This window comes from Notolepis coatsorum (assembly GCF_963971535.1).
Source record: "Notolepis coatsorum genome assembly, chromosome: 15".
Lineage (NCBI taxonomy): Eukaryota > Metazoa > Chordata > Actinopteri > Aulopiformes > Paralepididae > Notolepis > Notolepis coatsorum.
Genome location: NC_140179.1, coordinates 40,833,389 through 40,860,895, shown reverse-complemented (window position 1 = coordinate 40,860,895; position 27,507 = coordinate 40,833,389). Strand labels below are relative to the sequence as shown.

The window sequence follows — 27,507 nt, the reverse complement described above, 5'->3', positions numbered from 1 at the left end:
GCGTTGGCAGGAGCGGTGGTATTGTCGGATATTTTCTTCTCAATTTCCACTGCTATCCCTTTCACGAAGCTCGTCCCCGCCGGGACCGTTATATTGTCCTCTGCTATCTCCCTCATGGGGCAAGTCATCGCCGGGACCGTTATATTGTCCGCTGCTATCTCCCTCACGGAGCAAGTCATCGCCGGGACCGTTATATTGTCCGCTGCTATCTCCCTCGCGGAGCAAGTCACAGCCGGGGCCGTTATATTGTCTACTCCGTGTCTCTTTCCAGGTTCTTTCTCTTTCTTTGGTCCCATGTTGAATCTTTCTTTCTGTTGATATAATTAGTAGAAGGTCTTATTTAATATATACGATGAGGTTTAAACACATTAGTGTTGTACAAATAAGGTTTTGAAGTGAAATTAACGTTAACGGGAGCGGAGCGTTGTCCAAACGTGACCGCTACATCTCGTTCTCAAACCGGAAGTCATTAAAACCTGAATAGTGTAACTGCAAGCCTCCCTCCAAGCCTCTCTTTGGGAACCATGTATTTATATAGTACATATAATAATATATAATACCTAAGCACATACAGTACAGATATCCTCATAATATAATTAGTATCAATTAGATATACTATTTGGGCTTGTTTTTATCCTTATTCTGAAAGAGTTGAACTAATTATTTTCGCTAGCAAGATCTCATTTGATTATTCATTCCATTAAGCCTACTGCCAGCAGCACATTTAAAGAAATATAATCTGATTGATTGGGGTAATGAGGGACTTGACATTAGCCTATAGATTATGCATTTAACTTGTCTGCGAAGCTATTGAGCCGTACTGTATTGTACCCATTCTGCAATCTTTTAATAAAGTTTTAAATCAATCAATCAATCAATGCCGTTAGAAAATCAGGATTTCTGCGATCGATACTTGCTGTCTTTTCAGGTGAGGCGGCCGTGCGCAATTATCCTGAGTATCAAGTATGGTTCGAATTAATGAGACTGAATCAGGGTTCGAGGAACAGGGAAAGCACGGATTCAAACATCGGGTTAATTGAATCTGGATAATGGGACTTTTGATCGACTTAGTTGAACCAGGTACGGGGAATAGGGCCCAGGCTGTGAGCCAGGCAGAGGCTATGACATGTGATAGAATGAAAATGAACGATGACAATAACAAATAGTCCAGAACGGCGTGGTACCGCCGATGAGCACACGATGGTGCCAGAGGATGAATGTTCAAAAAGTCCAGATTATGACAGATGCAGGCATGACCACCCACATTTCACTGTATGCCCTGGTATGTATGTGACAAATAAACCTCTTGATTCTTGATTCTAGCAACACATCACCGTCACTCATCCACATTATCATCAGTGACAAAATGGATCATATTTGGGCAGTCAGGGAAAGCAAGAGCTAAACTCAGTGCAAGTCAAGCCCACTGAAAGACATTGGCATTTGCTGACATCATTGCCGTTTCCATCTTTACAGTACAGGTGGGTGATGTCTCGAACTTACTTAGGTGCCGGTGCTTTCTGGAACATAACAGGTTCAATGGTCCCATCTTCGCTGAGCCTCCACCCTCTACCAACTGGGTTCCAGAGAAGAGGCTTGGCCAGATGGCTGTGACGCCACATTAGATAGATAGATGGATAGAAACGTTATTGCCATTTCAACACTGTTGATTGGGATTTGTCTTGGTGCCACGTACAGTACAGACAATGTTAAAAACATACAATATAAAAACACAAGAATACAATATAAAAACACAAGAGTACAATATAAAAACACAAGAATACAATATAAAAACACAAGAGTACAATCCCCACAATAAAGAGTTTTACACAAACAATTAAAAAGAAAAAATGCTACAATACCTAAAATAAATTGCTCAGTGTACCAGTTTTAAAGTGCATATTGCCTTAAAGTGCATGTTGGCTGGTGCTAGCCCTTGTTGTGAAAAGTGCCTGTACATTTGTACTCGAGTTCAGGTGACTGACAGCCTCGGGATATGTACTGTTTTTAAAACGGGATGTCCTGCACCTGAGACTTTGGAGTCTTCTGCCAGAGGGAAGGGGGTTAAAGAGGTCGTAAGCAGGGTGAGAAGGGTCCCTGATCACCTTTTCCCCTTTCCGCCGGATTTGTGTGGCATAAATGGAGGCCACAGAGGGGAGCTCACAGCCGATGATTTTTGACGCTGTGCGTACAGTACGTTCTAAATGTCCCCTATCATGGACGGTGGTGTTTCCGTACCACACAGTCAATGAGAAGGTAAGGACACTCTCTACAGTGGCTCTATAAAAACTGAGCATCGCCTCCCTGGACACGCCAAACTTTTTAAGCTGGCGCAGGGAGTGGAGCCTCTGGTGGGCTTTGCTAATTATGAGGCTGGTGTTAACTTCCCATTTTAAATGATCACATATGGTGATGCCGAGGAATTTGAAGCTGTCCACCCTCTCCACCTGCTGGCCGTTTATGTACAGAGGAGGGTGGACTGCCTCCCCGCGCCGGAAGTCAACTATAATTTTACTGTTTTTACTGTAATTACTGTTTGGTATAAGGCTCTCAACACATGTTGCTGGAAGGCATCTTCTGTTGGGGGTAGATTTGCAGCTGATGAATCTGTGGTAGATGCTAGTGTGTACCTCTGCTCATCCAGGTTGTTGCAAGGACGTCCATTCTCCATTGTTTTTGGGCCATACAGGAGGAGGGCATACTGTGTTCTCTGAAGGGATTCTCTGTGGCCCTGTATTGGTTATGTTGCTGAAAAAGCTACATAGAGCAGCCTTGTTCCCACTGATCCGCAGGTATTTCCTGTAGTTAGGAACACTTGATTGTCCTGTGATAATATGTGTTGGTCTGCTGGATGGTGTCTCTTATTTGCCTTTCAAGGTCTTTGAGTGTTTATGGTATCTGTAAAACTATAAAAAACGCAGTTGATGCCTTCCTTTCCCATTAACGTTGCGATCCTTTTCCAGACACACTCACCAGATCATATCTTTATAGTGACCAGGAGGAGGCTGACACAATTCAATTCAAATTCAATTAAAAAACTTTATTAGTCCCGCAAGGGGCAATTTGAGCATTATCTCACAAATGGCTGCATTTCTATACATTCAAGACAAAACAGGACAAAACGGGGACAAGAGACATACATTACACTTCAAAGTATAAAAGACATGACACTGCCAGAATGGGATCCCTACATTGTTGATCTGTCAGTCCAATAGATAAATAAATAAATAAATTTGGTCGGTATAAAAAGTGCACTTTCGTCAAAAATATTAAAATCAAGGGGTCAAAGGGTGCACGTTTGTAAACTGACCTTTCCTTGTACTGTGGTCATTCACCAGTCGAATGGCCTCTGGTACAAACCCAAATTTCCTTCTGTTTGTTTTGCAGGCTGTCTAAAGCGCTTTCCTGAGGGCAGCAGGTCAAAACACACATGAAGGACATGTGTGGGGTCATCAATTATTTTGTGTGCTTTCTTGAGCACTTGGGCATTGTAAAACTGCATTAGGGATCTTTGTGTTCTGCCGATAATTTTTTAGCTAAGGTTGACAACACCTTGCACAAGATTGGTGTTACATGCAATACACTTTGCACAGTCACATTCTCGTCTCATTGTCAAATGTGATGATAACAGATGTACTGGTTTTGCTTGTGTACTATTCAAGCAAAGGGATGTATGGATCCTCAACAGTGTTCATGCACTCTGGACATGGCCCAAAGGAAAGATCCATCGATCAGAAGCTTGGAGCAGCACTTTGTGAGTGTTTACCTGCATGCCACGCCCTCACAGGTTGCGATACCACAAGCAGCTTGAGGTATCGCAACCTGGCTCAGAGAAGATGGGACCATTGAACCTGTTATGTTCCAGAAAGCACCGGCACCTAAGGAAGTTCGAGACATCACCCACCTGTACTGTAAAGATGGAAACTGCAATGATGCCAGCAAATGCCAATGTCTTTCAGTGGGCTACCCAAATATGATCCATTTGTCACTGATGATAATGTGGATGAGTGACTGTGATGTGTTGCTAGAATCAAGAATCAAGAGGTTTATTTGTCACATACATACCAGGGCATACAGTGAAATGCCGGTGGTCATGCCCGCAACGATTGTGCAATAATACAATAATAAAATGGACATAGAAAAAGAAACAGGTAAGACATAAGATGTGCATGATAAAAATAGACATGCTAAATTCCTGAGAAGGCACTGGTTCCTATGTACTACTATACAATATACAATTTTAACTCCGTCATTATGTATTACTTACTATATCTAAACTATACTATACAAGAACCACATCTGTTCTGACCTTTATATTCTTCATTCCTTTAAAGTGACATTTTGTTTAAAGTGATTGTTTAAAGCGGTTGCAGCATGTGTGTGTGTGCTCTAGGGGTGGGACGATACATCGATCCAGATCGATACATCGATGTAATTATCAACGATCGAATCGGATCGATGCAATGTAATAAGATCGATTCATATCGATACTCTTATTTTGAAAATCCTGTGGCGAGTCTCATATCCGCCCAAGAACAACAGCTGTAGCTCCGTGTGTGTAGACGTTACAGCATAGCATTCTCCCTTTCTGTGTGTGTGTGTGCGCGCGTCTTAGGAAAGACCAGATGAGGTCAGAGGAGTTTGATGTTTAAATGTTATTTAAACATAAACAATATAATACATAATAAATGTAGGCCTATACATGATCATGCAACATCAACAAATTGTTGTAGGAACGGTTTGGGAGAGGGAGGTAGGGAGGGGTTTTAGGTTGTGAGTTTTGAGTTCCAAAAAATGGAGCTTAAAGTTTAAAGGGGAACTATTTTACTATTTCTTTCACTATTTGGGCACTTTTACACAATTCCTGTGAGTCTATGGAACACCTCTGTAATATATATATTTTTTTTATTCATTGTTTTGTATTTCTAATCAAGTCCTCAAAAACAGCATTTTTCTACCTCAAGATCTCGAGCTGTTTTGAGCCTGGGCTCCTAAACCACTGCGCAGCGTCGTCTTCGCCTGAACATTAACATGCAGCGGTGTCTTTCTGACATCACATATAGGCACATTTTCAAATGACTCAGTTCAGTGAGGGTGAATATTGTGAGAGGAGAATTGGAAGAATGCGCCAATATGAGAATTTTGAGACATAGATCATATTAATATAAGTTCACATAGCTAGGAAACAATGCTAAACACTCAAAAAGGCCATTTATAAGATAGTTCCCCTTTAAAGCTCAATATATCAAAACGTGGCACTTTACAGTGAACAGGAGGTCTATTTGTATTAAAAACAATAGATTGATTTTCCTTTAAATGTCTGGAAGAGCTCAAAAATACAAATGTCAAATGATATTTTCGTTACCTTTTTTTAGTTGATCTAAATGTTACCGATTGTGTTAAATGGGCATATGATATCATCTCATATCGATTGCAAGCACCTGAATCTAATCTAATCGTATTGTATCGTGAGAGACTTTGTGATATCGGCAAATATCGTATCGTTGTCCAAAGAATCGATATCGTATCGTATCATGATGAAACTGGTGATTCCCACCCCTAGTGTGCTCATGTGTACTTGTGAGTGGAGAGTTCAGTGTTCTGATGGCCTGGGGGAAGAAGCTGAGCCGGAGTCTCTCTGTGCTCGTAGCGTGTGTACGTAGGCGCTTGCCTGACCGCAGCAGCTTGAACAGGCTGTTGTTGGGGTGGTGGGGGTCTTTCATTATTCTGCAGGCTCTGGATTTGCACCTCCTGTTATATAAGTCCTGCAGGGGTGGTAGTGCAATCCTGTAGTACGCTCTGCTGAACGCACCACTCTCTGGAGGGCCTTCCTGTCCTGTGCCGTGCTGTTTCCAAACCAGGCAGTGATGTTTCCAGTCAGAATGCTCTCTACAGCCCCGGAATAGAAGGAATGGAGTATCTTCCCCGATACTCTGAACTTCCTTAACTGTCTCAGGTGATAGAGGTGCTGTTTCGCCTTTTTCACCACAGAATCTATGTGTGTTGACCATATGTCCTTTGTGATGTGGACTCCCAGGTAATTGAAACTGCTCACCCTGTCCAGGATAGCCCCATTTATCCGCAGTGGCATGTGTGTCACCTGCTGTATTCTCCTAAAATCCACAATCGGCTCTGTTCGGGAGTAGGCTGTTATCCCGGCACCAGCGTGCCAGTTCATCAACCTCCTCCCGATAGGCCTTCTCGTCATTGTTAGAGATCAGCCCCACCACCATGTGTCGTCCGCAAACTTCACTATGGAGTTGGAGCTGAACCTGGCCACACAGTCATGTGTGTACAGTGAATACAGCAGGGGGGAACGCAGTAGATTGAAATAAAGGTGTTCTATTTCTATTTCAACCTGATTCAATTGGATCTTTGTTTCCATATGAAGTATCATAAAATGTATAATTTATTAAATGTATCATAAATATATTAACATTATAGACCAGAACATTACCTCAAGTGACTTTACTTTGCATTAACATTGAATTTGTCAACATGCTTCTCACCACTGATAATGGGCTTTGGACTGAAGACTTCATTATGTCAATGTTTAATTTTCTTTCATTTAGCACACTTCATACATTTACTGATAACTCCCTGACCATGCATGCTATATTTACACATGTGGCATTGCTGGATTCAGCACAACCACACCTTTCCGAAAAAGCCATCATCTGTGTTTCTATGACGATCCATGGCAGAGCTACTACAAAGTAAATAAGAACATTCTGCATAGATATAAATTGTTTACATTTCCGCTTATTTTAAGTATGTGTACATGGGTATATATTTCCTACATGCGTAAAGATATTCACATCCAGGTTTTTCTATTAGGTTAAGCAACTGTCTGACTGCTACCATGTCAAATTTGAAAGCTATTGGAGCTTGTATTATTAATCTACATGAGTGTATATGTCTCAACTCCCATACGGCCAGGCTATATTTTGGTTCTTTTTTCCTTTTGGGGGTGTATAACAATCTATCAATTTAACAAGTTTTGCAGTAAAATATTTTTATACAAGAATCCATTTCATATATGGGAGACCTTAGAGATGAGGAAAAACATGCTGGTGTTTTGTTCTACCTCTGGTAGGGGTATCTCAAAAACGAAAGCCCTTTTTGACAGTTTGTCACAGCACTATATGTGCATAAGTTACCAATTAAAATAAATGTATCAGATAAATGTAACAAACATCTCCCTTCTTCCTTCTCGTAGATTGTATAAATCATGTGGTTTACCCACACAATGGGAAAATGACCTGAAAAACCCATATTGAATTATTTAATTTAAATCAAATAGTTTTTACAATTCCAAAATAGATCTTTTAATCTGTACCTTGTTTCCATCGTGCAGAGTTTCTGCTGAACGATTACAGAAACTCACTTCATCAACTTACATTTTTGACAACAATTACATTTGCTGATGTCATCCCCTGAAACAAGCGTCACCATCAAGCTTAATTGCCTAATAAAAAAATCTGGACTTTATTCATCAAAATCCGATGAAGTAATCAGTGCCCATACCAGCCCCACATCACTCTTTCTATATTGTTAAAGGGGAACTATCTTATAAATGGCCTTTTTCAGTGTTTAGCATTGTTTCATAGCTATGTGGACTTATATTAATATGATCTATGTCTCTAATTCTCATATTGGCGCATTCTTCCAATTCTCCTCTCTCAATATTCACCCTCACTGAACTGAGTCATCTGAAAATGTGCTGATCTGTGATGTCAGATGTCTCAGCTGCATAATAATGTGCACGGTTGGCCCCTTGCAGCACCACGTGGCCTCCCAGCCTCAAAACGGCTTAAGATCTTGAGGTAGAATGCTGTTTTTGAGTAGTTGATTAGAAATGCAAAACAATGAATTAAAAAAAAAAAAATTACAGAGGTGTTCCATAGACTCACAGGAATTGTGTAAAAGTGCCCAAATAGTGAAAGAAATAGTAAAATAGTTCCCCTTTAAGAGTTTTCCTGCTTGTATTTGACAATATTTCTTATATACAGTAAATAAAAGGGTTAAGGTTTAGGAATGTGATTCATGATCAAAATATTAATTTTTTTAAATTATCTGCCTAGCTGCATAATCCTGCTTGGTGAAGCTCTCCTCAACTATATCTGGATAAAGGAGGATCTAATGTATTTGAAAGCAGGTTGTTCTGCTCTGGTTCTAAGTCATGTCTCGTGTCATTCACTACAGGTTATTCTGGAGTTGCTGCGTAAAGAAGACAAGCCAGACTCTCAGACCATTCAGACTCTCATCAATAAGCTGAAGGTCTCTGCATCCCTGGGGGTAAGAATGGCAACCTTTCTTTTTTCTTTTAGATTTGTTTTAGGGCATTTCTGCTTCATATTTGATAGCAAATGAAACACAAAACATGTAGGAAAGAGAGTGGGGGATGACCTGCGATGTTGAGGCTGTTTCTACCTGGCATTAAGGTCTGATCTCAGGTGGACAGCTCTCTACCTATTCTATTCTATTAGTCTCCACATGAGTCTCGAGTGATGACTTGTGATTGGATCTCGCTTCCACGCTCAATATGCAAATAAACACTTAGGCCTATGCCTACATTATTGACACATGCAAAACAGATGATATAATAGAACGCCTGCAGTGTTTCCATTACAATTTACAATGTTACTGTGAAATTCCTTTTTAATTTAGAGAGACTACTCAACTTTTCAAATGCTTCCCAACACACAACAGTGCCATTTACGCATGCATATATATATGGATTATCTACTTGTTATTATCCTTCTATATAAGGAGTAGGTCAAAGGTCAAGGGGGATAGAGTGCTAGTGTATTGCCCGTTAAAGAACCTTGTGGAACAAATGAAAACTTGGATCTATCTTTAGTAAATGGAGGGGCGGTGGTATCGTTGCCCAGATGGCAACAATTGAAATGTGGATGCGAGGGGCCTCTGGTCACCCATGATGTTGTTATTCAGGTCTCTGTCCATACTTAACGTATGTAATCCCTAACAGTTTACAGGCCGTTGTTACAGTTTTGTGTGTATATTCTTTTCATGACTCTGCTCTATTGTGTAGCAGTAAAATCTTATTTCAATGCTGTGTTTCAGAGGAGCGATACTGAAGTGGAGGAATCGGAAACCAACTTCATGGTGTTGGTCCAGACCCTACTTAGAAACCCTGCGGAGAGGACACGCTTCTTCAAGGTTTACTTAATTTTTTTCTATGCATTTCTCCTTTATTAAGATTTGTTTATTAAGGACAATGCAAATTAATGAACATCATTTACATGTGTATGCATAACATCACAGCATGATAAGGACGTAAATATGCCGGGAATAGCACAGGGCTAATTTCCACCCGTAGTCCTAACATAAAACAAACACAAAACGGACCATACAACGTTCATTCATAAAAACTGACATCACTGACATGACCACACTAACATGACATTCAGTCAGTACAACATCACTAACATCCCTAATGAGTGCATATTTGGCTGTCTAACAGCCATTTCCTGAGTTGGCCCTTAAAGGTGGACAGGGTGGGACATTCCCTTAAGGGGACCGGAAGGCTGTTCCATGTTCCACTTCCCTTTATCGATAGACAATTTTTGCTGAAGGCGGTCTTTCTAAAATGGACCTCACAATCCCCTCTGGTGTTTGATCTAGTGGCTAATCCAGTGTTCCTTTTCTCGTGGATAAACTCCTTGAGAGGGGGAGGGGCTAATCTGTGCAGGCATTTATATACAAAGCAGGAACTTTTATAACGTCTGAGGTTTTCAAAATTTAAAATTTGATGCTTATCCAGGATTTTACAGTGGTGGTATGAGTACTGTTTCCTGTCATATACCTTCAATGCTCTGTTGTAGAGTTGTTCTATGGGTTTCATGGCTGTGGCCCCAGTAAATGACCAGTTTAGAAGGCAATATTCAATGTGAGAGAAGACCATATAGTGTAGGTATGTCTTTGCGGCTTCAAGTGTTAGGGAGGGCCGTATTTGTTTGAAGTTGGAAATGTTGAAGTTGATGGTGTTCCTCACTTTCTTTGTGTTTCTTAAAGGTCAGGTTTGAGTCCAAGATGACCCCAAGGAATTTGAAGTGGGAAACAAGTTCTAGTTCTTCCTTCCTTCCCTCCTTCCTCAGGAACACATTGGACCGCTTGATGGTTTCTGGACGCTTGCTAAAGAACATGCACACAGTCTTTTTCGCATTAAGTAGGAGACAGGTGCTGTTTAGCCAGCATTGTACCTTGTCTAGTGCGCATGTGAGCCTGGATGTAATCAACTCTATGTCCTTGCCCTGTGTGTAGATGACTGCATCATCGGCATACATCTGTACATTGAGTTCGGGACACACATTTGGCAGGTCATTGATATACAGGGAGAATAGCAGGGGCCCAAGGATTGATCCCTGAGGGACACCTACAGGGTTGTCTAGATATGGGGACTTGGCGCCATTGACCGTGACACATTGTTTTCGGTTTGATAAGTAGGATCTAAACCATTCTATTGTAGCAGCTGAGAAATTGAAGTGAGTTAGTTTGGTTAGGAGGATATTATGGTTGACACAGTCGAAAGCCTTGCTAAGGTCTAAGAAGACAGCACCAACATACTTGTTGCTATCTAGTGCACTCTTGACCTTTTCAACAAACAGACAGTTGGCTGACTCTGTTGAGTGAAGGGCATGGAATCCAAACTGCATTGGGTTAAGTGGGGTGGGGCCCAAGTCGAGATGTTTAGTCATGAGATTCGACACCCACTTCTCTGCAACTTTGGATATGACAGGAAGTATACTGATGGGCCTATAATTGGTCACCAGTGCCTTGTTGCCAGATTTAAAGATAGGGGTCACCATGGCCATCTTCCAGGATGATGGAACTTCCCTGGAGGTGATTGATTGATTCACTAGTAGAGTGATGGGTTTAATGAGTGCATCAGAGTATGTTTTGAGGAAATCAGTGTCGAGCCCGTAGGCGTCCTTGGCTTTGGAGCCTTTCAGAGCCAGAATGATCTTTTTCACTTCAGGCTCTGTTATCTCCTCCAGTTCAAAGAGGGGCTGGGTGTTGGTTACTGGGTTTGGTAGGATACTGGAGGGGGCAAAGTGTTTGGTGCTGTCTAGAACACTATTTAAGAAGTGTTCGTTGAGGGTGCATGCCAGTACTGTGGGGTCTTTAACTAGTATGTCATTCACATTCAGTTCTAGGGGGTCTTTTTCCCGATTCTGGTGTTTGCCTAGGAGTTTATTCAAGGTTTGCCAGATTTTTTTGCCGTTCCCTTTTCCTGCTTCAATTATACTAATAAAGAAGTTTGCTCTGGCCTTTCTGAGGGTCTGTGTGACCTTGTTCCTAGCATGCGTGAATCTCTCTGTCGATAGACAGTCCAGACTTTAAGCTCTGTTTGAGGAGTGAGTCCCTGTCTTTCAATTGCTGTCTGCAGCTGTGATCTAGCCATGGGAGGTGGGTTTGTTTTTTGACTTTTTGGCTCCCCTTCCTAGAGAAGGAGGCCATCGTCTCCTTGATTTTTGTTGTGAAGAGAGTGCAGTTTTTCTCTGTGGTATTGGAGGATAGTATCTCCTGCCAGTCAAGCTTTTTCACTGCATCCTCAAAGCTCTGTTGCAGGTTTTTTGGGATGTAGTTTGATGAGGTGGCAGATTTTTTGGATGTTTTTAGAAAGCGAGTTTTATTGAGTTTCCTGGTGAAACAGATGAAATTTTGGTCAGATATACCGGTCAACATGTTGTTGGTCTTAGTGATTCTATCCGGTTGGTTGGTGAAAACTAGATCTATTTTGGTCTGGGAGGTTTTGGTAATTCTAGTTGGCTGTTTGATTATTTGTTCAAAGCTGTGGGCATCCATGGATTGTTTTAAGTTCTTTCTAGCCTGTTTACTGTCCCAGTTGACATTGAAGTCACCTATGATTATTGTTTCCTTGTTGCATGATTTTAGGACATGTTTTAACTGGTCGTAAAACTCAACTTTTGCATCTGGTTTTCTGTAGAGACATATCAGGGTAAATGACATTTGTTCAGCGAGAGTGATTTCCACACCAACAGATTCTACACCAACACATTCAAAGTCAGTGGACCATTCCAGTTTTTTACAGGCAATTGTGTCTCTGATGTACAGTAGGACTCCCCCACCTCCTTTCCCAGTCTTCCTGTCATTCCTAAATACATTGTAGCCTGGCATGGATACTAGGGCTTCAGGGGATGACTTCTTTAGCCATGTCTCACTCAGACCTAAGCAATGTAAGTTAGAATCAAGTAGGAGGTGCTCTAGCTGTTCGCGTTTATTACCAACACTACGAATGTTGAGGTGACCACAAAAGAAACCCTTTGGTTTGCATAGGGGGTCCCATACAGTTCTGGCCTGGTTTAGGGTACCAAATAGTTTAGTCTTGCGGTGCTTTCTCAGTACATGGTTTCTACCTCTAGGTGCTACCTCAGGGTCTCCTCTGGCAGTGGAGATGTGGGGTGACAGCTCAGTGTTGGCCGCTGGGTTGCCAGTACTTGGGGGCCCGGGGGTTTCTAAGACGCTGGTAGCCGGACACTGCTGCGGAGCTGATGCTTGTCCACCAGTGCCGGTGAGCAAGCGGAATACAGGTGGGGGTAGGTGGAGGATGTTGAGCCAATGTTTTAGGATTGGCTGGCAGCTGTTCAGAATTGTCTGACTATTATTTAATTGGATTGGCCAGGTGAATTGCAGGGTACTACTGTGTGTTGGAATGCTAGCACTGGTGATTGTGTTGGCAGCGCTGTTTAACACAGTCTCTGCGTTGTCACAGGGGCCAGGATGTTGGTGAAAGCAGAGTATGATGATAAGTTTGCTTGCATTAATAGACTGTGTGTAAAACTTGGACTTGCGTTTGTTACTGGTTCTGTCATGGTTAATCAGGAAACTGAAAAGTACAGCATGTCCATACCCAGTGTGTTTCTCCGGTTTTCCATATGTGCAGCTCTTCTGGGTGTGTGGATATATTCCAGTACAGTTTAAAAATAGGAAGAATACTAGCAGCGTTGCGGTCGTTCCAAGGTAACCTGGTGGTGACATGTTATTGATTGCCAAGCAGCTAGCTAGCAACAGCAATGGCAAACTAGCTGGCTCTGGTGGTGGCTAGGCTGTTGGTGTAGCCTGGTGGTGGCTAGGCTATTGCTGTGGCCAGGTGGCGGCTAGGCTGTGGATTCACTACACCTGGGGCTGGCCTGGTAGCCGGTAGCCTGGGGTTGGCCTGGCGGTGGTGGCTGGTAGCTGGTATCCTGGGGCTGGCCTGGCGGTGGTGGCTGGTAGCTGGTATCCTGGGGCTGGCCTGGCGGTGGTGGCTGGTAGCTGGTATCCTGGGGCTGGCCTGGCGGTGGTGGCTGGTAGCTGGTATCCTGGGGCTGGCCTGGTGGTGGTGGCTGGTAGCTGGTTTCCTGGGGCTGGCCTGGTGGTGGTGGCTGGTAGCTGGTATCCTGGGGCTGGCCTGGTGGTGGTGGCTGGTAGCTAGTAGCCTGGGGCTGGCCTGGTGGTGGTGGCTGGTAGCTAGTAGCCTGGGGCTGGCCTGGTGGTGGTGGCTGGTAGCTAGTAGCCTGGGGCTGGCCTGGTGACTGGTAGCTGGTAGCCTGGGGCTGGCCTGGTGATGGTGGATGGTAGCTGGTAGCCTGGTGCTGACCTGGTGATGGTGGCTGGTAGCTGGTAGCCTGGGGCTGGCCTGGTGATGGTGGCTGGTAGCTAGTAGCCTGGGGCTGGCCTGGTGGTGGTGGTGGCTGGTAGCTGGTAGCCTAACTCTGTTTACAGTGACTCAGCTACATTAGCAGCAAGCAGGAGTTTAGGAGTAAGCACGTAGTCCATCTCAGAGGTTGATTTTCATGCAGCATGTAGACCACTGTTTCTTCCAGACAAAATTATTGGGAATTTAATCCAGTTTAGCCGACATTAGACAAGGTAAAAACAGAGACAAACTCACAACTCACAAACGTGCAGCCATCTTGGAAAGGGGCGTGAACCAAGTGTGTTTTTGGTTGATAAAGTGGGCAGGTTTCAGCTAGGAGAGGGGCTCTGGGCTGTTTGTTATTAGAGAGGGAGAGATTCTTCAATGCTAACAATGTGAATCAAGCTGCCTACATTTTACATTTAGTCATTTAGCTGACGCTTTTATCCAAAGCGACTTACAAGTTCTGTACGACAAGTCATCAGGAAAGGCACAACTCTATCAGCTGAGTAACAATGTTCATCAAAGTGTTGCGTGTTACAGTGTAGGTTCGTTTATTAGGACAAGTGCATGACAGTAAGGTTAGTTAGGGTTAGAGTTATTTTTTTTCTTTTTATATTATACAACAAAATAGCTGCTTCAGCAAAGCAAGCTGCTTTTACTGTCGCTCCGCTCCGCTGCTTTTGCCTATCGCTATTATAATGATTTATTACAGCCCTTTCAACTTTAATTACTCTGTACGTTAACTCCCAATTCCTATGGTACTTCTCCAGAACTGTGAATCTTCTTATCTATTCAGATTTTTTACCACAGTCGAAAGGAGTAGCAAGATTCTCCGTGGGAGGAATAGCGAGCCGTCTTATCAGCTACACACAAAGGACTATGTCGGAAGGCAAGGATATTTATGAAAGACGAGGAAGGTTTTCCTTGTTATTTTGAGTTTTAACGAGACGGAAGACGACAGTGTGAGTAATAGCACAGCTCCAGGGCAACGGAACTGCCCCATGCCACCACCACCACCACCACCATCACCACCACCACCACCATCATCATCATCATCACCACCACCACCACCAGCTAAGTACCTAGCTTAGCTTCAGCTTAGCCTAACCTGAAAAGAAATAAAGGAAGATGCCGGGACTCGGCTCTCCCACAGAATGTACTAATTGCTTGGAGATGAGAAAGAGGATTGTAGAGCTGGAGGCTCGGGTTTCTACCCTGTACCAAATACAGCAGGATGAGCAACTCATTGACTCTATTTATGAAGCTACTACAAATATAGCCAACAATACCATGATTGAGAACTGGCCTATGCTAGTAACTACAGAACAGCACCACCCAAAAGACGGTCCTTGGCACAACCAAGGAGCTAGACCAAAGCAGTGGATCACCGACAAGGATAAAAGGAGAAATAAACGATCCAGGACCTCACCCCCGGTACCGCCAGGAAATAGTTTCAACCTACTCTCGGAAACACGCATATCAACACCCAAGGCAAAGAGACATAGAAGCGTAGCTAACAACGCTAACGAAGAAAACAGCGAGCGTAACGGAGCTCACGCTAACGACGCTAATAGCAAGAATACCGGAGCTCACGCTAACACTAGCGAAGCAAACAGCTGGCATGCCGGAGCTCACGCTAATGCTAGCGAAGCACACGCTAACGACGAGACGACGAGGAAAACAGAGCCACTAGCGACACGGCTGGCAAACACGACCCAGACCGAGCGAACGGCTAACAGCGAAGAGACTATCATGCGCCGAGAACGTCGCGGTAGCCAACGCCGAAGGTACGGGACCAGCGTTAACATGAAGGCTAACGAGGCTTCACCAAGGCCACAGGACTGTGGAAAGAACCAGCAGACTAGGCCTAGCCCAAAAACAAACGGCCCCAAAACTGTTGGAAAGAAAAATGCTAACCTCACACAGAAAATAGACTGCATACTGATTGGAGATTCCATAACAAGGTATGTGGAGATGGCAAACACAGAAAATATCTGTCTAGACAATACAACTGTGAAAGAGCTAGCCGAAAAACTTCCAACACTAATCAGACCAGGAATAACAAAAATTGTCATTCACTCTGGATCGTTTGACATCCTGCGAAAGAAGACTGGCACAGAGACTTTGAAAGACGATTTCACACGTTTAATGAACACACTAGACAAACATCAGTCTGTGTACACAAACACTGATGTGTCCATCAGTGGACCAATTGCATGCTTTCGCAGAGGACAGGAAGCATTCAGTCGACTCCTAAATTTTAATTCATGGTTAGGGGCTGCATGTCTCGTACACGGCCTGAAATTCATTGACAACTTCAATGTTTTCTGGAATAACCCAGAACGTTTTCAAAGAAATGGCTTCTTCCCAAATCGCTTAGGTTCAAAGCTCCTATCAGCAAACATGCGTCATGCCTTGATGGCCTCCAAGAATATTAAGCTCACACCAGCACGAGAGATAGTCATGAAGGACACAATCTCACCACGAAGTACAGCACAAGACGTCCCATCCCCGTCCCCCCCCCCCATATCACACAAGGCCATCTCGTCTGATCAAATGTCCCCGAAAGCACAGTGCAGTCAGTACGGTACAGTATAGCACAATTACCATGCCATCTCTAAAAACATACAAGTAATCATAACTAGCCAATGGCATGGTGAAAAATATACGCCACCAATGCGTTTACCTGCTATTAACCTCAGGGCCATCACGGTCAAACCAAAGCAGACCTCCTCTAAAGAAGTCCAACAAATAAAATTAGCTTTCCTAAATGTCAGATCACTGAATAATAAAACATTCTTAGTAAATGATCTGATTAAAGAAAATAACTTAGATTGCATCTGCCTAGTAGAGACATGGCTAAATAATGACACAGCTACATCAATAATGATAGAAGCTTGTCCACCAGACTATAACTTTTTTCAAATACCCAGAAAAAATAAAAGGGGCGGAGGAGTTGCAGCAATCTTCTCCTCAAAACTCTTGTTTAGAATCACAGAACTAGGCGAGTTCATGTCAATGGAATATCTTGCCATTGAACTAAAAACAGAATCAACTATTATTGTCACAATATACCGCCCGCCTAGACACTCACCAATATTTATACAGGAGCTCTCTGAACTGATCTCACTATGTGTTACCGGATATGATAAGGTGATCCTAAATGGAGACCTGAACATCCATTTTAATAAGAAAACAGACTCCAAAACTATGGAACTAAAAAATCTACTGGATAGCTTTGACCTAATACAGCATATAACAAATGCAACTCACCGGCTTGGGAATACACTAGACTTAGTTATAACAACAACTGGGCTAAGCATAACAAATATCTCAATAACTGAATTACCTCTCTCCGACCATCACTGTATATTTTTTGATACTCAAATAACCCTTACTAAAACAAAAAAAGAAATCATAGTTAAAAAGAGGCTCCTAAACGACAAAGCTGAATCAAAGTTCATTGATCTTATCAGACTACATGAACCACACAATCATGACAGCTCTCTAAATGAAATGGTAGAAAATCTCAATGATGCAATGTCATCTATATTAAATTCTGTCGCCCCATTAAAAACGAAAAAGAAGAAAACTAGAGCCTCGCCCTGGTTAAACTATAATACGGTCAACAAAGAAAAAAGGAAATGTCGTGCAGCGGAGCGAAAATGGAGAAAAACAAAAACCACCATATGCTGTGATATATACAAAGATGCTTTAACTGCTTATAATAAAACCATCCGCTTAGCAAGGAAAGATTACTTCTCTAAAATCATTACAGAAAATGCTGGAAACTCCAGAATCCTCTTTTCCACTATTAATGTACTACTCAACACTGCCCCTACACCTCCTCAGTCATCAACGGTTAAGTGTGAAGAACTTGCACTATTCTTTAACAACAAAATAACCTTGATCAGGGCCAGCATTACTCATGATGGAAATAAAGTTGATTGCGGCAAACCGTGCAATGTAACCATGAGAAGTTTCACATGCATCACATTAGATGTACTCTGCAAAACTGTCTCAGAATGTAACTCCTCCACCTCAGACATTGACCCTATACCTACAGCTTTCTTCAAACGGGTATTTAATAGTGTTTCAAGCCCTGTGCTAGATATCATAAACACTTCCCTTAGGACTGGTATTTTCCCGGATGCCTTTAAAACAGCAGTTGTAAAGCCATTACTAAAAAAACCTAACTTGGATAGTAATGAAATGGCAAATTATCGTCCAATATCCAACCTACCATTCATTAGTAAAGTACTTGAAAAGATAGTTTCAGTTCAAATAAATTCCTTTCTTGAAGAAAACAACATCTTAGAAGAATTTCAGTCAGGATTCAGAAAATATCACAGCACTGAAACTGCCCTCACAAAAATAATCAGTGACCTCAGACTAAACTCTGACGAGAATAAGATCTCCATCCTTATCCTGTTGGATCTCAGTGCAGCATTTGATACAATCGATCACGATATTCTAATCGATCGTCTTGAAAACCATGTCGGTTTCTCAGACCATGTGCTGGGCTGGTTTAAAACATACATCAGAGGGAGGAAATTCTATGTTAAACTAGGAGATCACATGTCTGATATATACGACAACAACTATGGAGTTGCACAAGGGAGTTGCTTAGGTCCTTTACTCTTCTCCCTTTACATGTTACCGCTGGGTGATATCATCAGAGAACATAATGTAGATTTCCATAGCTATGCGGATGATACACAACTGTACATATCTGCTGAACCAAATGATACAGCGATTAGCTCCATTACAGACTGCTTACTGTCAATAAATAAATGGATGAGTAAGAACTTCCTGAAACTAAACGAGAACAAAACTGAAATTCTAATTATCGGCTCCAAAACTAAAAAAGAAACATTAATAAAGAACCTGGGGGGACTAACCCCTTGGATCAAATCTGAGGTCACTAGTCTTGGGGTTATCATAGATTCAGAACTGAACTTCAATTCTCATATTAGCAAAGTGACGAAAACATCGTTCTTCCATCTCAGAAATATAGCAAAAGTACGACCATTTATTAATCAGAACGATGCTGAGAAGCTAATTCATGCATTCATATCTAGCCGGTTAGACTACTGTAATGCACTTTTCACAGGTCTCCCTAAGAAAACCACAGAGAGGCTTCAGCTAATCCAAAACTCTGCAGCCCGACTGCTAACTAGAACCAAAAGGAGAGAGCACATTAGTCCAGTCCTAGCCGCTTTACACTGGCTTCCTGTAACATTTAGAATTGACTTTAAGGTCCTTCTCCTTACATACAAAGCTCTAAATGGACAGGGACCTAGCTACATCGCCAACACTCTAATAAATTACACACCAGCAAGAACACTGCGATCATCAGCTGCTGGACTACTAGAGGCTCCCAGAAGCAGTCAAAAGAGGATCGGTAATGCAGCCTTTATCAACTATGCCCCAAAACTATGGAACAAACTACCCCAAAACATCAGGGAAGCCAACTTGCTAGACATCTTTAAAAGACAGCTTAAAACCTATCTCTTTGCTCAGGCATTTCACTGATAGATATCTGCTACCACCTAGTGGCAAGAGGAAACATCAGGGATATCCTGACACAACTTGTATTTATTCTTACCCTGCCTACTCTTTTACACTGCCTATCAAATTCATGTGTCGGTTATTGCACTTTTTACTTCTTACTGATGACTATTTTTAAACTGAATCATTTTAAACTATTCTTATTTATTGCTAGATCCAAATGTGAAACACTGCGGGTTGTGACGCACACACACACAGTCACACACACACAGTCACACACACACACACACACAATCACACACAAACACACACACACACCGACATACACACATACACACACACACACACACAGACACACACACCGACATACACACACACACACACACACACACACAGTCACACACAGACACACACACACCGAGTTGTAGTAGCGTTGTAGTTGTAGATCTAGGTTAACTGTGTCCTGGTAGATCTAGGTTAACTGTGTCCTGGGGTAGAGTAGTAGTAGATCTAGGTTAACTGTGTCCTGGAGTGGTAGTTGTAGAGTAGATCTAGGTTAACTGTGTCCTGGAGTAGAGTAGTAGTAGTTGTAGCGTTGTAGTTGTAGATCTAGGTTAACTGTGTCCTGGTAGATCTAGGTTAACTGTGTCCTGGAGTAGTAGTTGTAGAGTAGTAGTAGATCTAGGTTAACTGTGTCCTGGAGTAGTAGTTGTAGAGTAGTAGTAGCTGTAGTGGTAGTAGATCTAGGTTAACTGTGTCCTGGAGTGGTAGTTGTAGAGTAGCGTTGTAGATCTAGGTTAACTGTGTCCTGGAGTGGTAGTTGTAGAGTAGTAGTAGCTGAAGTACAACCACACACACACACACACACACAACACAATAAACACACATACACACTAAACAACGATGCATACAGGATTATTTATGACTATTTTTAAACTGAATCATTTTATTCTTATTATTTGCTAGATCCAAATGTGAAACACTGTGATTATTTGTTCATGAACTACAGGAGTATTACTGAATAGAGAGCCTATTAGGATGCTAGATCCTAATGTGAAACACTGTGATTTGCCATATCTTGCTATGCTCGCTCATGCCTGTATTTTTTATGTCCGTTCTATTTTATAATTTTTTGACTATTTTTAAACTGAATCATTTTAAACTATTTTTACTATTTGTGTTACTGAAAACTGTAAGCGGAGAGCCTATTGGGATGCTAGATCCTAATGTGAAACACTGTGATTCTACCCGTCTATCTTTTTATGCTCGCTTATGCCTGTATTTTTTACTGTTGTGAAGCACTTTGAACTGCAACCTCTGTATGAAAAGTGCTATACAAATAAAGTTATTATTATTATTATTATTTCAGATAATTCTATTCAATTCAATTAAAAAAAACGTTATTAGTCCCGCAAGGGGCAATTTAAGGCATGATATCACATTGCATTCCTATACATTCAAGACAGAACAGGACAAAACAGGGACAAGAGACATACATGACATTTCAAAGCATAAATGACATGACACTGCCAGAATGGGATCCCTACATTGTTGATCTGTCAGTCCAATAGATAAATAAATAAATAGATTTGGTCGGTATAAAAAGTGTACTTTCGTCAAATATTAAAATCAAGGGGTCAAAGGGTGCACGTTTGTAAACTGACCTTTCCTTGTACTGTGGCCATTCACCAGTCGAATGGCCTCTGGTACAAACCCAAATTTCCTTTGTTTTGCAGGCAGGCTGTCTAAAGCGCTTTCCTGAGGGCAGCAGGTCAAAACACACATGAAGGACATGTGTGGGGTCATCAATAATTTTGTGTGCTTTCTTGAGCACTTGGGCATTGTAAAACTGCATTAGGGATCTTTGTTTTCTGCCGATAATTTGAGCTAAGGTTGACAACACCTTGCAGTTTGTTCTTGTCTCTTGAAGAAGTGCGTCTTAAGTCGACGGCGGAAGATTGGACGGGTTTCGGCTGTCCTAACTGGGGTGGGTAGTTCATTCCACCATTGTGGGGCAAGGACTGAGAATAGGCGGCATCTCTTTGATGACCCTCCCGGGGCTTGGATAGGAGTAGGTCTGAGGCGGCCAGAAGATGCAGAGCGTAGGGGTCTTGAGGGTGTGTAGTTAGAGACCATTGACCGGAGGTAGGCGGGAGCGGTTCCCTTTGCCGCACGGTATCCTAGGTCGAGGGCCTTGAAGCGGATACGTGCAGCAATGGGGAGCCAGTGCAGGTCCCTAAGAAGTGGGGTGACATGGGCCGACTTCGGTAGGTTTGAGATCAGGCGGGCCGCTGCGTTCTGAATGAGTTGAAGAGGCTTGGTGGCAGTGGCCGGGAGGCCAGCGAGCAGTGCGTTGCAGTAGTCGAGGCGGGAGATGACTGTTGATTGGATGAGGAGTTGGGTGCCTTCTTTTGTCAGGAAGGGGCGGATCCTTCTGACATTGCTCAGGAGGAATCTGCAGGTTCTGGTTGTCGCTGCGATGTGAGCAGAGAAGTTCAACTGGTCGTCGAGGACAACACCAAGGTTCTTGGCGGTCGGGGAGGCGGTCACAGCTGCATTCTCGACTGTGATGGAAAGGTCGGTCAGGGGGGAGGATTTGGCCGGCAGGTGGAGCAATTCTGGTTTGCTTAGATTCAGTTTGAGGTGGTTGGTCGTCATCCAGGCGGAGATGTTGGACAGACGGGCTGAGATCCGCTCAGAGACGTGGATATCTGAGGGAGGGAAGGAGAGGAAGAGTTGAGTATCATCGGCATAACAATGATACGAGAAGCCATGAGACGTGATAATGTTACCCAGTGATTTAGTGTAGAGGGAGAAGAGAAGGGGTCCTAGGACCGAGCCCTGGGGGGCGAGTGGCCGACAGGGTCCCTCTCCATGACACTTGGTAGGAGCGGTCATTGAGGTATGATGTCAGCTATGTCAGCGCAGAGCCAGCCACTCCCATTCCTGCGAGGGCCGCGAGGAGGATCTGATTGTTGACTGTGTCGAAGGCTGCAGATAGATCTAGGATAATCAGGACAGAGGAGAGGCCTTTCGCTTTTGCTAAGTGAAGTGCCTCTGTGACCGCAATGAGGGCCGTTTCTGTGGAGTGGCCAGTCCAGAAGCCAGACTGATTAGGGTCTAGGAGGTCATTCTGTAAGAGATAAGCAGTAAGTTGGTTGGATACAGCACGTTCAAGTGTTTTAGAAAGGAAGGAGAGAAGAGAGACAGGATGATAGTTTCCTATGACGGTGGGGTTCACGGTTGGTATTTTTACGAGGGGCGTGACTCTGGCTTGTTTTAGGGAGGTGGGGACCACCCCCGAGTTGAGTGTGTGAATATACCCAGACATTTTCTTCTTCAATGCTAACTATTTAAAACAATGTGAATCATGCTGCCTAATGTGAATTTCTATTTTCCCCTAACCCCATTCAAGTCCAATCCACATGTCAGACCAAAACAAAAAATGCAATACCAAGAGGGGCTCTTTTGCCTAGAGGCTGCTGTTTGACAGCATTATAGATTTTACCTTTTTAAAGGTCATGTTTTCCATGTGATCAAATTATGATCTAGAGGTGGCTGGGTAGTGTAGAGGTCTAAGCACTCTCCTATAACCACAGAGACCCAGGTTCAATTCCTGGCGGCGGTACCTCCGGCTTGGGTCAGTCGTCCCTATAAACACGATGTCAGTGTTTGCGGGTGGGAAACCGGTGGGGTATGAGTCCTGGTATGAGCGACTGGTCGGTCTGTTCAGCTGGGAGGTGATCTGGGTGAGATGGCGTGAACCTCTGCACAATGTTACCCTCTCCCAGTGAAACTCCTGGCGGCTCCACATGTATCGGAGGAGGCATGTGGTCGCTTGGCATAACGACTCATTTTGGGGATGGGAGAAAGGTGAAAACATTTAAAGTTATGCTCTTTATACACTTTCAAACTGTCTTCCGTCTGTTTTTGCAGGATGTGTTCCCAGTACAGTACGGCTCAACGTTTAATACAGGACTGCAGGCTCTGATTGTGGGCCTGGTGTGCAAACTAGAGAAACTGCTTCCTGTTCCCAACCTCACACAGGTAGGTACCTGTAACTTAAATACCCAGACTTCCTTCAGTCATGGAATCTGAAAACGTCAACCGCAGGATATGTTTTAATTCGATTTTATGTGATTTCTCCATATTCTGGTTCTTAGATTTTTTTTATATAAAGTTATATATATATCCCGAGGCCTGGGTGGCGCAGCGGACTAAGTGCTCGTCACCAACGCGAGAGACACTGGTATCGAATCCGGCTGTCAGCGTTGCCTATCGAATCCGGCGGTCATACTGGTTCAATTGGCAGAGTCAGCGGGAGGGAAGCCGGTGGGGTGGTATTCTGGTCGTTGTAAACAGCGACTCCTACAGGTCGGTCAGGGTGCCTGCACAGCGAGGGAGATGGTGAGGGTAGTGTGACCTCCCACACGTTACACCTCACCAATGAGAGTCCGCGCTGGCAGGTGAAAAGATGCTGCTGGCTGTCTCCTATGTCTCGGAGGAAGCATCTGCTAGACTTCAGGGTTTCCTAGACCGACCAGTGGGGGGCACATGCGAGCAACGACCAGGAAGGGGAGGGGGGAATTGGCATAACGACTAAATTGGGAGGGGAGAAAAACACAAAAACAGGAGGAGAAAAAGTGTATAAAAAATATATATATATATCCCAAGGTGATCCATATTTGACACGACACTGGCACTGCAAGTTATGGGAAATGTCAAGATTTGGGAAATGGCGGACTTTCACGAAACTGTCTGTGATGTAATTTAGGTTTATTTTCTCCATTCGCTGAAATCTTTTTTCATGCACAGATCACTAGATGCATCAACTTATAATATTAGTTTCACATTAGCAGTTAGTATTTCCTGGATGACAGTGTGGCCAGCTGGGCAATAGCGACCATGATACTGTAGGTTTGCAGGATTAGTTGCATCTTACGTCTGAGGCTTCACTCAGAATTTGCGGAAGTACAGAGACGCTCTTCCCCTCCAGTGGAAGAATGTTAAAAGGGCCTCTGGTGAAAGTTCTGCACTATATAAATGCAGTCCATTTACAAATAGCACACTGTATAGTCAAAGTCATGCCTCCAAGAGGAGTTGACTGTAGAAGACACGTGTTTCTGAGTGGAGGGGACCTTTTAAATTACTTACCTTTCGCTAAATGGGCAATCCTCTAAACAGAACTTGTATGTAATCCAAAAGACTTGGGCAACTCTTCTGCAAACACACAGAACCGGTAGATTTATCCTTCACAAATAAATGGCAGATAAATGGTGTACTGGCCAGTGTTGCCTGTTACATCCAAGTAAGTGCTAGATCAGACAAGAAAGTGTCACTTTTTCAGGTGTAATTTGCGGGGGGAAACATTGTCTTTATATTAGGGCCAATACAGCGATAAATTGTAAATTGCACTAGCCCATTTTATGATTTTGGTCCATTTTGTATTAATTGTGCAGCCCTAAAATCAACAAATCAATTAGTTAACTACATGTCTTTTGTTGAGGACAGGAAATAATATAATTTCTTGTCATAATCTCTCCATCTCAGCTAGGTAAAATGATCAGTGCTGACTCTGAGTCATCCGTCCTGGAGGCCTGTTTGTTTCCCAATCAAGACGCCCTGAAGATCCTCCTCAGACACCAGACACCTAAAGGACTCCTGATTAACAGTCGTAAGATTAAGCTTTATTTTTTGTATCTTCTTTTCGTTATGGTGTTTGTATTCTATTCATTGCTGTGTGGTGCTGTCGACAGCGACACAATTTCCCCCAAGGCATCACAGGGTATTGATATACAATGATCATTTTTGGGTCAAGTGCTCCTTTTAACCACGGTGGATGAAATAAAACTTTGATTGAAAAAAAACACATTTAATCAAGCAAGGTAGCTTTGAGCACTGTTTTACATTGGTTTCATTTACAGTTCATGCTCTAGACATGTGAAGGATTTCGCAGCACTGGATGTGCTCAATCAGAAGAGGTCGTATGGGTAAATTCACTGTGTTTCCTGTATGATTGTTCGGGGGGGGGTTTCTCTTGTTCAACCCAAGTCGCTCGACTCCATTATATAGTTTGTTAAAGAAGCTATATTTCTTCATGAAAAAGCTCCATAGTGAGGCGGCTAGGTGGTGCAGTGGGCAAGGCGCTCACCACCAATGCAGGAGACGCTGGGTTCGAGCCCAGCTCTCCGCATTGCATTCAGTTTGGCTGGTCGTTCATACTAATACATTTGGCAGTATTAGGGGGTGGGAAGCTGATGGGTGGGGATCGGACGTTGTGGACAGCGACTCCTACAGGTCGGTTGGTGCGCCTGCGCAGTAGAATCAGGAAGCGACGGGGGCGGCGTCCCTCCAAAGCGCAGACCCCCGACGCTGAAAGATCGCGCTGTACAGGTGAAAAGATGTGACTGCTGCTACCTCGAGTACCGGAGGGGACTCGTGCAATGTATGGCTTCGTCCACATTACAGCCGGCTTGTGGGAGGCATGGCCAAACAGCGTTCGAGACAGGGGAGGGTAGAATTGTACGATATGAAATTGGGATGGGAGAAAAATAGAAAATGGGAGAAAAAGTAGATATAAAAAAAAAAAAAAAGCTCCATAGTGCAAGTTTAACACTTTGAGTGCCAGCTACGAGATTTCTCGTTAGTTCATGCCGACCGCTGAGTGCCAGAGAGACGAGAGATCTCGTTTTTAATCGTTTTCTTTTTTATTAGCGATTTCCATTCATATTTCAATCTAGCCTCCTGTTACCACTGGAACTCTCTCTGAGCTCCATTGGGAAAATACCGCCCCCTATCGTCTCTCCCTGTGGTACTGCACCCCATTGGATTAGACTGAATGAAAAGCATGGGGAGGGGGGAAATCCCGCTTCCTCATTTTACTTCTGAGACAAGTCACCCGAGACGATCGGATTCATTCTGGACCATCAGAACAGCGTGGAATCTGTGTTTCGACCACCCAGCGTTGGATCAATAAACGTGATCGATATTTGGAATGGCAATCAGGAATTGGAATAATCTTTTTGGAGAACATCTGAGCTGAGGTAAGGAATCTATTTGACCAGTCTTAGGATAATCAGACCTTTTTTCACAGAGATATCAACGTGGGCCCTGTGTGTGTGTGTGGGGGTGTGGGTGTGTTTGTGTGTGTGTGTGGGGGTTTGTGTGTGTGTGAGTGAGATCAGGAAATAAGAGATTAGATTTTTCAGCCCGCTTCTATAACGTGCATAAGTACACATATACTATCGATAATCTAGCGTTTATTTGAAAACGATTCATAAATAGGCCGAAGAATTACAACGTGTTTTGTGTATTACAGTAAAGGGCGTTTATCACAGAATCTTCTGAAATCTTCTGGAACTTTCATAAAACTAGTGTTTTTCAAAATGGTATAAAAACTGAAATGAACCGATAAAAAAAAACAATCCGTTTCGACAATGTTGACTGCAAACAAGTCATTGATAAGCGACGGCCAGATTAGACACATAATTTAAGCTATAGTAAATGCGTTCACAAATGCGAGTGCTCTATCATTGAAGTGGGTGGTGGCATAAGCTTGCTTTTAAACCACGGGACCTGTGGCATCCAAAGTGTTGAGACTTGAGTTGTTTGGTTAATGAACATTGTCTGATGCACATGGACACACCATCAGTGATATACCCTGGGACACACTCGGGGAACAAACTTAACTTTTTGACTTACCAGCCATTTGGCTGGTAGATTTTAAAAACTACCAGCCAGGCAGATTTTTTACTATAGCTTTTTAGTATATCGCCATGTGTTGTTATTACTATAATACTCTCATATGCTATTTTCAATTAATATCATAAACAACATACGGAATATTAGCATAATTTTGAGTGGACTGAAGGAATGAGTCAGCGTTAATAGTTTTAAATGCAAATAATTTATTGAAACATAATAGAAGTGGGGTCGGTTGGGACACACACACACACAATGGGGGACCCTGATGTAAACAAGACAAACGTCTTTCTCTGGTCTGCATCCCCTTAACAATTGTGTGTATTGAGCCGTACTGTATTGTACCCATTCTGCAATCTGTTAAATAAAGTTTTCATTCATTCATTCACGCACACTGTTTCAACTCACCACCCCCGCATCATATTGTAGTCTAGTCTGTCTTCAAACTTCCACTCCTCTCGAAACTTTTTTATATTTGAATATCAACATTATATGTCCATCCTCAGTAATCCTCAGTTTACTATAATATACTCCTGTCCTGAGTCCTGACTAGTGACTTCATCGTCTTTCCAAACGCGCACACACACAGGGAAAGGGAGAGTGCCCCCATTTCCCTTTCCCCAGTC

The 27,507-nt window shown here is 43.1% G+C and overlaps 1 protein-coding gene across 1 annotated transcript in view; it reads left to right on the top strand.

The window, feature by feature from the left end:
• Positions 1-27,507, top strand: part of LOC311242021 (uncharacterized protein) — a gene marked incomplete at its 5' end in the record, with an annotated part of 62,323 nt that overhangs the window by 23,452 nt on the left and 11,364 nt on the right. Inside the window, 4 exons of the mRNA XM_084330977.1 lie at positions 8,206-8,298; positions 9,088-9,183; positions 23,117-23,227; positions 24,731-24,854. Of these exons, the coding sequence (XP_084187103.1) occupies positions 8,206-8,298; positions 9,088-9,183; positions 23,117-23,227; positions 24,731-24,854 (424 nt within the window). The remainder of the gene's footprint in view (positions 1-8,205; positions 8,299-9,087; positions 9,184-23,116; positions 23,228-24,730; positions 24,855-27,507) is intronic.